At 45.8% G+C, this 11,572-nt stretch overlaps 1 protein-coding gene across 4 annotated transcripts; it reads left to right on the forward strand.

The window, feature by feature from the left end:
• The first annotated feature begins 620 nt into the window (after positions 1-620).
• Positions 621-7,490, forward strand: lrrc31 (leucine rich repeat containing 31). Of its 4 annotated transcripts, none has more exons than XM_035741872.2 (14): positions 621-707; positions 810-1,088; positions 1,344-1,396; positions 1,716-1,886; positions 2,021-2,176; positions 2,310-2,477; positions 2,567-2,731; positions 2,824-2,913; positions 5,589-5,729; positions 5,852-6,019; positions 6,106-6,270; positions 6,381-6,536; positions 6,628-6,905; positions 7,025-7,490. In XM_035741872.2, exons 3-14 carry the CDS (start codon positions 1,384-1,386, stop codon positions 7,142-7,144), a joined length of 1,791 nt encoding a protein of 596 aa, XP_035597765.1. In that variant the 5' UTR covers positions 621-707; positions 810-1,088; positions 1,344-1,383; the 3' UTR covers positions 7,145-7,490. The 4 variants fall into 4 exon arrangements, with proteins under 4 accessions (XP_035597765.1, XP_035597762.1, XP_035597763.1 ...); XM_035741873.2 differs by having other exon boundaries at positions 654-707; positions 821-1,088; XM_035741869.2 differs by having other exon boundaries at positions 628-1,088.
• The last annotated feature ends 4,082 nt before the right edge of the window (positions 7,491-11,572 follow it).

Genomic DNA, 11,572 nt, shown 5'->3' on the forward strand with positions numbered 1-11,572 from the left:
CAGCTGATGTAAGAAGGGCTATATAAATTTGATTTGATTTGATTTAGCTGTCGTCTCCATCCTCTGAGGATCTTACCAATGAAGGCCTCTGTGCAAATCCAGCACAGTTAGTTAGAGAAGATACATAGTTGCGTTTCAGGTCTTCTTTATTGCAGTTGTGTTGCACAAATAATCAGATCTCACAACTCCTGGAAAAGTGTTTGTCGTATGTAAATGAGATAGCAATGCCCCTTGTCACTGTCTCATTTCAGATTCATACCCTCTTATGCAGAGGTCGAGAGTTGAATTATTTGCTCGATTTTTGGGAACCATCTTTTACTGTACTTAGATATTTCCAGTAAAAAATGGCTAAATATTTACATTGAGTCAATATGTAGGCTACTTAAAGTCCACATGTTTCCTTTGAGTAGTCTTATAGCATTATTATACTTGGGTGATATGTAATATAATGATAATTAAGTTATTATATGAATGTAATCTTCTAATAAATAAAATATTTATTGATCAATCCAAATATTTCAGCGTTATTCAATCATCTCTGTTTGACCTCGATGAAAAAATGGATTTTAGCTCAATCTTTATTATGTTGCAAGCTGTCGTTTTTGTTTACTAAAGGAGTTCCGAAGTCTACTTCCTGGATGGATGGAACACCTGATGGTTGTCACTCGTTACCACAGCCACAAAGTCAAAATTGACTAGTCTATATCGTAAGTAATGAAAACAAAAGTTGCTTGTTGGTCTTAATTTAATGTTAGAGTTTGGCATATGGCTACCAGAGTGGGTAGGTTTAAAAATCTGATTTTAATTAGATATATTGTAGAAATATGCGGGGATTTGCTGTGATAAAGAACTGCAGACAGCACCTGAAGAGCACGAGACACCACGCGTCAACACGGAGTGACAATATCCGAAGGAGTCGCAAATGTAGACGCTGATCCAAGGTCAATTTGGCGTTTATTGAGCTGAAGGGGGTTTGGTGACGGCAAGCCGATCCTATATCTGTACAGGACAGCCTCTACTTGGAGCTGAAGTAGCCTACACCTGCGACAGAGGCAGTTCGGCGGTCAAGCAATAACACGGATCAAAAAGTATGTATGGTAAACTTTAAATGCCGAAAAATGTAATGTTTTTCGCAATAAAAGAGACAAGACACACCGCAGCTTGTGTTTCTTTGGGGGAGGTCGATTGCGTTTTTAATAAGATTTCAGTGTTAAATTCGGTAGGCCTATTACTCAAACGATTTAATACAGAAGTGTTGCTCCTCTTCTAGGCAGAAACTGTCATGTAAAATGGTATCTGTGTCAACGTGTGTGTGTGTGATCTGTGCACCGTCTGATCATAAGCTGTTACAGAGCTATTTGAGTTGCTGAGCTGCACTGAAGAATGGAATCATCAGGTATGTTGCTTTATGTTTTTGCTCCTATACAGGTCTAGGCTCCAATATTGATCTCCTAGCCAACTGATTATGTCCTACTGATGATTAAAATATGACAAATGTTTGGAATGAGATTGGAAAATCTCATTGATATGTTGTTATGGCAATACATCAGTCCTTGGCTCAATTGATCACTTGACTGAGTAGGTAGGTGTGTTAGAGCTGAGCTGGAACAAAATACTGCACACCCTGTGGCTCTCAAGAACTGGGTTGGGGTAGAGGGTAAGGGTCCATTTGGGATTGAGTAGGCATCTAATCATGTCTGTTTGTGATTGGCCAGATGTCCAGCGGGGGCGGGGACGTTCGCCGTTTGACCTCATCATGAACCAGATCCGCAGGAAACGCACGACCTCAGACAGGAAGTCAACGTCTGGCCGCTTCCTGTCCCGCCAAGCCGAGAGTGGAGGGCTTCCTGAGGACAGAGAGGCGGAGGAGGAGAGGGACGGCGCAGGTGAGAGGACTGTGAGAACCTCAATAAGCAGCAAAAGTATTTAGTGCCCATAGTCAGTACCATTTTACTGGAATTGTAGTGTGTCTTAGGATAACTTAACATGTGATATGTTTGGTGTTTGTGTTGTGTCCCAGGTGTCGTTCCTGGCCCAACTGAACCAGCAGAGAGTGTGTGTGACATGGGCTGGGGTCGTGTGTGTGTGTTTGTCAAGAGGCTGGGGAAGAGAGCAGACAGCAGGACTTTGAGTCTGGCTCACTGCGACCTCACTGCTACTGATGTACTGGAACTGGGTTAGTACACACATACATTTAAATACTTTATTTGGATCCACAAATCAAATGTACATTTCAAGACACACATGCACATACTCGTCATATTATGTTGGTGTCATCTTTTTGTGCCCACCCTGTCTCTCTCTCTCAGCTACCTTGCTCCCCTCTCTGTCTCTATTGGAGGAGATGGACCTCTCATGGAACGAGCTGATTGGAGGATGTCTGAGATCATTGACCTCTCACCTCCAGAACGTGGGTGGACTCAGAACCCTCAGGCTCTCGTGCTGTAGGCTGACTGCTGATGACATCACTGCTCTGGGTGGGGCTTAAAAAGAGACTCTAACCTAAACGCTTACCGTGTCTTTACATTAGTGGGAATTTTGCAGACTGCCTGTGTGTGTTGTGTAGGTGAGGCATTGAAGTGTGTTCCGGTGTTGGAGGTTCTGGACCTGTCCTGGAATGCTGGTATTGGTGGCTCAGCTTTGCAAGGCATTATGGGTAAACTCCACCCAACCCTTAGAGAGCTCTACTTGGTGGCCTGCCAGCTCACTGAAACTGACGCTACTATACTGGGTACGTACACATGCATGCACATACACACACACAAACACAAAGTTGTACAAGATTAAATGAAAGGTCTCTCTCCCCTCTCTCTCTCATCCTAGGTGGTATAGTGAGTGTTCTCCCCAGACTGTGTGTGTTGGATGTGTCTTGCAACCCTCTCCTGGCCCACACACAGACCGACGCAGAGGACGGTGCTCAACTCTTTATTATTAAAAAAAACTGTAAAAGGGTGCTAGAAGCCAACAATCCTAAATTGAAAAGGGGGCCAGCCCTTACTCATTTGTTGCAGTTTATATACAGTGGGGCAAAAAAGTATTAAGTCAGCCACCAATAGCCACCAAGTTCTCCCACTTAAAAAGATGAGAGAGGCCTGTAATTTTCATCATAGGTACACTTCAAATATGACAGACAAAATGAGAAAAAAATCCAGAAAATCACATTGTAGGATTTTTTATGAATTTATTTGCAAATTATGGTGGAAAATAAGTATTTGGTCACCTACAAACAAGCAAGATTTCTGACTCTCACAGACCTGTATCTTCTTCATTAAGAGGTTCCTCTGTCCTCCACTTGTTACCTGTATTAATGGCACCTGTTTGAACTTGTTATCAGTATAAAAGACACCTGTCCACAACCTCAAACAGTCACACTCCAAACTCCACTATGGCCAAGACCAAAGAGCTGTCAAAGGACACCAGAAACAAAATTGTAGACTTGCACCAGGCTGGGAAGACTGAATCTGCAATAGGTAAGCTGTTTGGTTTGAAGAAATCAACTGTGGGATCAATTCTTAGGAAATGGAAGACATACAAGACCACTGATAATCTCCCTCGATCTGGGGCTCCACGCAAGATCTCACCCCGTGGGGTCAAAATGATCACAAGAACGGTGAGCAAAAATCCCAGAACCACACGGGGGGACCTAGTGAATGACCTGCAGAGAGCTGGGACCAAAGTAACAAAGCCTGCCATCAGTAACACACTACGCCGCCAGGGACTCAAATCCTGGAGTGCCAGACGTGTCCCCCTGCTTAAGCCAGTACATGTCCAGGCCCGTCTGAAGTTTGCTAGAGAGCATTTGGATGATCCAGAAGAAGATTGGGAGAATGTCATATGGTCAGATGAAACCAAAATATAACTTTTTGGTAAAAACTCAACTCGTCGTGTTTGGAGGACAAAGAATGCTGAGTTGCATCCAAAGAACACCATACCTACTGTGAAGCATGGGGGTGGAAACATCATGCTTTGGGGCTGTTTTTCTGCAAAGGGACCAGGACAACTGATCCGTGTAAAGGAAAGAGTGAATGGGGCCATGTATCATGAGATTTTGAGTGAAAACCTCCTTCCATCAGCAAGGGCATTGAAGATGAAACGTTGCTGGGTCTTTCAGCATGACAATGATCCCAAACACACCGCCCGGGCAACGAAGGAGTGGCTTCGTAAGAAGCATTTCAAGGTCCTGGAGTGGCCTAGCCAGTCTCCAGATCTCAACCCCATAGAAAATATTTGGAGGGAGTTGAAAGTCCGTGTTGCCCAGCAACAGCCCCAAAACATCACTGCTCTAGAGGAGATCTGCATGGAGGAATGGGCCAAAATACCAGCAACAGTGTGTGAAAACCTTGTGAAGACTTACAGAAAACGTTTGACCTCTGTCATTGCCAACATAGGGTATATAATTTTTGTTATTGACCAAATACTTATTTTCCACCATAATTTGCAAATAAATTCATTAAAAATCCTACAATGTGATTTTCTGGAGGAAAAAAAAATCTTATTTTGACTGTCATAGTTGAAGTGTACCTATGATGAAAATTAAAGGCCTCTCTCATCTTTTTAAGTGGGAGAACTTGGTGGCTGACTAAATACGTTTTTCCCCCACTGTGTGTATGTGTATATATATATGTATATATCACAAAAGTGAGTACACCCCTCACATTTTTGTAAATATTTTAGTATATCTTTTGAGGGGACAGGAAATTTGCACTGTTATACAAGCTGTACACTCACTACTTTACATTGTAGCAAAGTGTAATTTCTTCAGTGTTGTCACATGAAAAGATATACTCAAATATTTACAAAAATGTGAGGGGTGTACTCACTTTTGTGATATACTGTATAATTGCATTTTCTATTATTATAAAAACATTTTTACCTTTTATTTAACTAGGCAAGCCAGTTAAGATAAAATTCTTATTTACAATACCGCCTACCAAAAGGAAAAATGCCTCCTACGGGGGCTGGAATTAAAAATGCATTAAATTAAAATATAGGACATCACACACATCATGACAAGAAAGACAAACTACATAAAGAGAGACATAAGATAACAACAGCATGGCAGCAGCACAACATGGTAGCTGCACAAAACAGGGTACAGACAACAAAATATTGGGCACAGACAACAGCACAAAGGGCAAGAAGGTAGAGACAACAATACATCACACAAAGCAGCCACAACTGTCAGTAAGAGTGTCCATGATTGAGTCTTTGAATGAAGAGATTGAGATAAAACTGTCCAGTTTGAGTGTTTGTTGCAGCTCGTTCCAATCGCTAGCTGCAGCGAACTGAAAAGACGAGTGACCCATGGATGTGTGTGCTTTGGGTACCTTTAACAGAATGTGACTGGCAGAACGGGTGTTGTATGTGGGGGATGAGGGCTGCAGTAGATATCTCAGATAGGGGGGAGTGAGGCCTAAGAGCGTTTTATAAATAAGCATCAACCAGTGGGTCTTGCGACGGGTATACAGAGATGACCAGTTTACAGAGGAGTATAGAGTGCAGTGATGTGTCCTATTAGGCACATTGCTGGCAGTTTATCTAGTTGCAGATGATATTTAGATTCTCTTGATGTTGTTTTTCTTTCACAGGCAGTATGTCCAAAACAGAGCCAGGGAAAGGCAGCGTGTGGGGTTTGGGGGGGTTAGTCCCTTCCCTAAGCCACACCCCCTCCCTTACAACCCTACGACTACACGACTGTGGCCTGACCACACAATCCCTCGGCCTGTTGGGTAAGATGCCAGTCAAACACATAAGGGAGAGAAAATGGCCATTCGATTAGTGTTTGTCTAGGGGCTAATTCATCTATCAGTCCTCATAGATCTGTTAATTTGATCAACCCCTCTTTCTACAGGTGGTTCATTCCACTGCCTCCGCTCCCTGTGTCAATTGGACCTGTCCTGTAATAAGGGTGTGGCCGGGGGGCTGTCCCTCCTCTCCCCTCACCTGGCTCTCCTCTCACATCTGGGCGGCCTGGACCTGCACCTCTGCTGCCTCACACACACAGACCTACAGGCCCTCAGTGAGTGTATATGTGAGAGAGCGAGAGAGAAGTGGTATGTCTTGAGTTGATGCGTACCTTTGAATGTGAGTGTGTGTTGTCTCCAGTCCAGGCGCTGCCCTCGCTCACTGAGCTGACGGAACTGGACCTGTCATCCAATAAGGAGGTTGGGGGTGTGGTCAGTGATATTGTCTCCGCCCTCCCGCTGTCACAGATTAAACTCCTCCCACTCAACGGCTGCAGTCTGAACCAGGAATCACTCAGTGCACTCGGTACTCCACTATTACTGGCTGCTTCTTATTCTAGTCTAGTGTACTTCAAGATGAGGCTTCTGTTTGACTGCTTGAATCCAAATAAAATATTCTGTATGTGTGTGTTCCAGCACTAGCTATGCCGTACCTGCAGTGTATAGATGTGTCCTGGAGTAAGATGGTGGGCGGGCGTCTGGCACTGCTACTGGAAGCTCTGCAGCCGTCAGCCACCCAGGAGCTCCGCCTTAGCAGCTGTGACCTCACCACTGACGACCTGCTTCATCTGGGTACACACATGCATACACACTATCACGCACTCTATACACACCTACTGACACAAATACAGGTGAGTCTAATAATCTTTCCTTTTGCCCCTAGCTGTGGTATGTAAGCGTGGCGTTCTGTCCTCTCTGCGTGTGTTGGACCTGTCCTATAACGGAGGGGTGGGGGAGGAGGGGTGGTGTGGGTTGCTAGGAGAGGGGGGGCTGGGCTCACTGGAGGAGCTGGACCTTAGTCTGCGACCCCTGACCTCTAAACCCTCACTCCTGACATCCAACCCCTCACCCCTGACCTGGCTGCCAACCCTGCTCTCTGCTTTTCCTCATCTACCTGCGCTGACACGTCTCTCTCTTCAGCGATGGACTCTCACAGCCCAGGTACACACACACACACGCAATGACTTGGTACTGACTTTTCATCTATACAGCATAAAATCAGGCCAATTGTAATGGCTGGAACTATCAGATGTATGTTATTACATCCTTCTCTCCTCCAGGAGCGGGAGCAGGTAAACCACGCCCTCAGGAAGAGGAAAGTACTATTAGAGTTGGACCCCGTCCCGTTTGCTTCGTCTGCCAATCAGGAGGGGCTAGAGGAGGAACGCAATGAGGAGTAGAGCTAGAAAGAGGGAAGGGAATTGGAGGGGCTTTTGTTTGTTTGATTTCATGTAAATGTATCTAATGTTTATTACTTCTAACATATGGGTCAAACACATTAACTATGTTGTCTTTTAGATCAAGCACCCAAAATAATCTTGTGATGTTAAGCACCATGCACATACACCATACTGTTTTCCCGCTGATAACGACTTTGATGAAAGTAAGAAGTTTACATCAGTAAAACTACTAACACTGTGAGTCTACTGACCTGAGCTGTTTGGCCAACTCTGTTCATTTGACTTTTAGCTTCACTCTGACATGCTGATTGTTTCAATAAATGATGCACCGGGTACATGAATAACACGTTTGACATCTTGGAGTGTGTGTAATAATTCTGCAGGCGGAAAGTAGAGTGTGTCATATTGTGTTTAATGGGTTTCACATTCTCCTCTCATCTCCGGTAGAAACAGAACCTGAATCATTTATTCTTCTTGCTGGCAGGTGCTTTCTTCTCCTTCACTGCAAGTTCCTCTCTTCCATCACTCTTCTTCTGTCCTTCTCCAGTTCTCGGAACATTCCGAAGCCCCTCTGGACCATCAGCCCCTGCCACCATGCCTGGATCTGTTCGCAGAAACACTATGTGTGTGACCAACTGGGTTCAAAAACCCAGATCTCCTGTGTGCCACAAGACTGTTCACCCTTCAGTTATTTACATGCACCTGTACGTGTGTTTGTATGTTAGTAGTATCTGTATGGCCTTGTGGAGCTTGTATCCAGTCTCCTTTAGGTAGAGTTGTATAGCCCTGAGGCATAACTTCTACCAGAGGGTTGTAATTCAGCTGTAGAAGCACCAGGTGTCACAGGAGAGGCATATATTTGGGCAGAGCTGATATCCTGCTATCCTGTGAATACAACTATTTTAAAGCTGGGGGGAAAGAAGAGGAAAGAGGTAGGTGTGTGGTTACCAGGCGGCAGACAGAGTGGTCAGTCCCCTCCTGTACTCCCTGTTCACTCATGACTGCACGGCCAGTCACGACTCCAGCACCACTATTAAGTTTGCAGATGACACAACAGCAGTAGGCCTGATCAACTACCAGATAGCCTATAGGGAGGAGGTCAGAGACCTGGCCGTGTGGTGCCAGGACAATAACCTCTCCCTCAACGGGATATAGACAAAGGACATTATTGTGGACTACAGGAAAAATAGGACAGAGTATGCCCCGCCCCCATTCTCATCGACGGGGCTGTAGTGGAGCAGGTTGAGAGCTTCAAGTTCCTTGGTGTCCACATCAACAACTAACTAATGGTCCAAGCACACCATGACAGTCGTGAAGAGGGCACGACAAAACCTATTCCCCCTCAGGAGACTAAAAAGATTTGACATGGGTCCTCAGATCCTCAAAAGCTTCTACAGCTGCACCATCGAGAGCATCCTGACCGGTTGCATCACTGCCTGGTAATGCAACTGCTTGGCCTCCGACCGCAAGGCCCTACAGAGTGTAGTGCGAACGGCCCAGTACATCACTGGGGCCAAGCTTCCTGCCATCCAGGACCTCTATACCAGGCAGTGTCAGAGGAAGGCCCTACAAATGGTCAAAGACTCCAGCCACCCTAGTCATAGACTGTTCTCTCTGCTTCCAAATGGCAAGTGGTACCAGAGCGCCAAGTCTGGGTCCAAGAGGCTTCTAAACAGCTTCTACCCGGGCCTCCCAGGTGGCGCAGTGGTTAAGGGTGTTGTACTGCAGCGCCAGCTGTGCCATCAGAGTCCCTGGGTTTGCGCCCAGGCTTTGTCGTAACCGGCCGCGACCGGGAGGCCTAGCGTCGTCCGGGTTAGGGAGGGCTTGGTCGGTAGGGATGTCCTTGTCTCATCGCGCATCTCCTGTGGCGGGCCGGGCGCAGTGAGCGCTAGCCAAGGTTGCCAGGTACACAGTGTTTCCTCCGGCACATTGGTGCGGCTGGCTTCCGGGTTGGATGTGCACTGTGTTAAGAAGCAGTTGAGTTGTGTATCGGAGGACGCATGACTTTCAACCTTCGTCTCTCCCGAGCCCGTATGGGAGTTGTAGCGATGAGACAAGATAGTAGCTACTACAACAATTGGATACCACGAAATTGGGGAGAAAAAAGGGGTAAAATTTAAAATAAAATAAAAAACAGCTTCTACCCCCAAGCCATAAGACTCCTGAACATCTAGTCAAATGGCTACCCTGACTATTTGCATTGTTCTCTCCCCCTCTTTACACCACTGCTACTCTCTTGTTATGTATGCATAGTCACTTTAATAACTCTACCTACATGTACCCACAACTAACAGGTGCCCCTGCACATTGACTCTGTATCAGTACCCCCCTGTATATGGTCTCACTATTGTTATTTTACTGCTGCTCTTTAATTACTTGTTACTTTTATCTCTTATTCTTTTCCATATTTTTTGGAAACTGCATTGTTGGTTAGGGGCTCGTAAGTAAGCATTTCACAAATACACCTGTTGTATTTGTCTGATTCTGCTCCAGCCATTACCATGAGCCCATCCTCCCCAATTAAGGTGCCACCAACCTCTGTGCTCCATATTCCCTAATATAGTGCACAACTTTTGGCCAGAGCTCTATGTGGCAGCATATGAATCTTTGGCCAAAAGTTCTGCATTATATTAGGGAATAGGGAGCCATATAGTAGTGAATATGGTTTCATTTCAGTTTTGCTGAAGGTTGATGACATCACTCTCCAAGTGTGTAAAAATTGTCTATCCTCGGTTGCAACACTCACTACCGAGTTCCAAACTGCCTCTGTAAGCAACGTCAGCACAAGAGCTGTTTGTTGGGTTCTTCATGATATGGGTTTCCATGGGCGAGCAGCCGCACACAAGCCTAAGACCACCATGCTCAATGCCAAGCGTTGGCTGGAGAGGTGTAAAGCTTGCCGCCATTGGACTCTGGAGGAGTGGAAACGCGTTCTCTGGAGTGATGAATCACGCTTCACCATCTGGCAGTCCGATGGATGAATCTGTGTTTGGCGGATGCCAGGAGAACTCTACCTAGCCCAATGCATAGTGCCAACTGTACAGTTTGGTGGAGGAGAAATAATGGTTTGGGCCCCTTAGTTCCAATGAAGGGAAATCTTAATGCTACAGCATATAATGAATGACATTCTACACGACTCTGTGCTTCCAACTTTGTGGTATCAGTTTGGGGAAAACCCTTTCCTGTTTCAGCATGACAATGCCCCGTGCACAAAGCAAGGTCCATTTAGAAATGGTTTGTCGATATCGGTGTGGAAGAACTTGACTGGCCTTCACAGAGCCCTGACTTCAAATCAAAAACCTTTGGGATGAATTGAAACACATTGCTCTTGTGGCTGAATGGAAGCAAGTCCCCTCAGCAATGTTCCAGCATCTAGTGGAAAGCCTTCCCAATAGAGTGGAGGCTGTTGTAGCAGCAAAGGGGGGACCAATTCCATATTAATGCCTAGGATTTTGGAATGAGATGTTCGAGCAGGTGTCCACATACTTGTGTGTGTATCGTATCTGACCTGCAGACATAGTAGAGCTCCCTGTGTCTCTGGTACATTCTCCAGCTGGTTCTGGGTAACATACAGCTCCCTCAGCAGTCCCAGGCTGATGACCTCAGCAGGCAGGGTAGTCAGGCTGTTCTTTGATAGGCCCAACAGCTCCAGGTTGTAGAGGTTCTGACAGAGACCATTAGATGGCCTCTCCAGCTCATTACCAAGGAACTGCAGCACGTTCTGCAGATGATCTCTTCCAGTCTTCCATACCAGGCTGAGGTCCAGTGGGTTGTGGCTGAGGTCTAGAGAGCGTAGTTGCGGCAAGCATCCCAGCTCTTGGTACACGGTGCCCAGCCGGTTGTAGGTAGAGAACCCACAGGCAGGTAAGGCAGGAGATGCCAGGTGGGATGTGTTGGAGCTGGTCCCTGTCCAGGTGGACTGGGTGGAGCACCGGGGAGGGGAATGCCGTAAGGCCCCATCCAGAACAGTCCCAGAACAGGATTTTAGCTTGCCTGTCCCTAGGCGTTTACAACCCAGTAGGCTCACACTCCAACCGCCCGTCTCACACCACCAGCTCTACGATTTCATAGAAGTGGATAGAGAGCATGATGCTACCTTTAATGATACCACAGAGGGGAGTTGGCACTATCTATGTTAGCACCAGAGTTGCAATTGCTAGAACTCAATCCAATACAGGTCAACGTTACGTGGTGGCTGAACAGGCTTTGAGGTACAACAAGGAACATTCAATGGATGTCTCATTGGGAACGTTCAGGATTCATTGTGTGCTTTGTTAACAACCAACTAACATATGAAAGTTAATGATTGCCATAGTAATTACCAGAGCCATAGCATTGTTCTATAGCGCAATCGAAAAGTATCCAGACTCCTTTTCCTTTTTCCACATTTTTTACTTTCCAGCCTTATTCTAAAATGGATTAAATAAA

Source organism: Oncorhynchus keta, chromosome 28 (assembly GCF_023373465.1).
Source record: "Oncorhynchus keta strain PuntledgeMale-10-30-2019 chromosome 28, Oket_V2, whole genome shotgun sequence".
Lineage (NCBI taxonomy): Eukaryota > Metazoa > Chordata > Actinopteri > Salmoniformes > Salmonidae > Oncorhynchus > Oncorhynchus keta.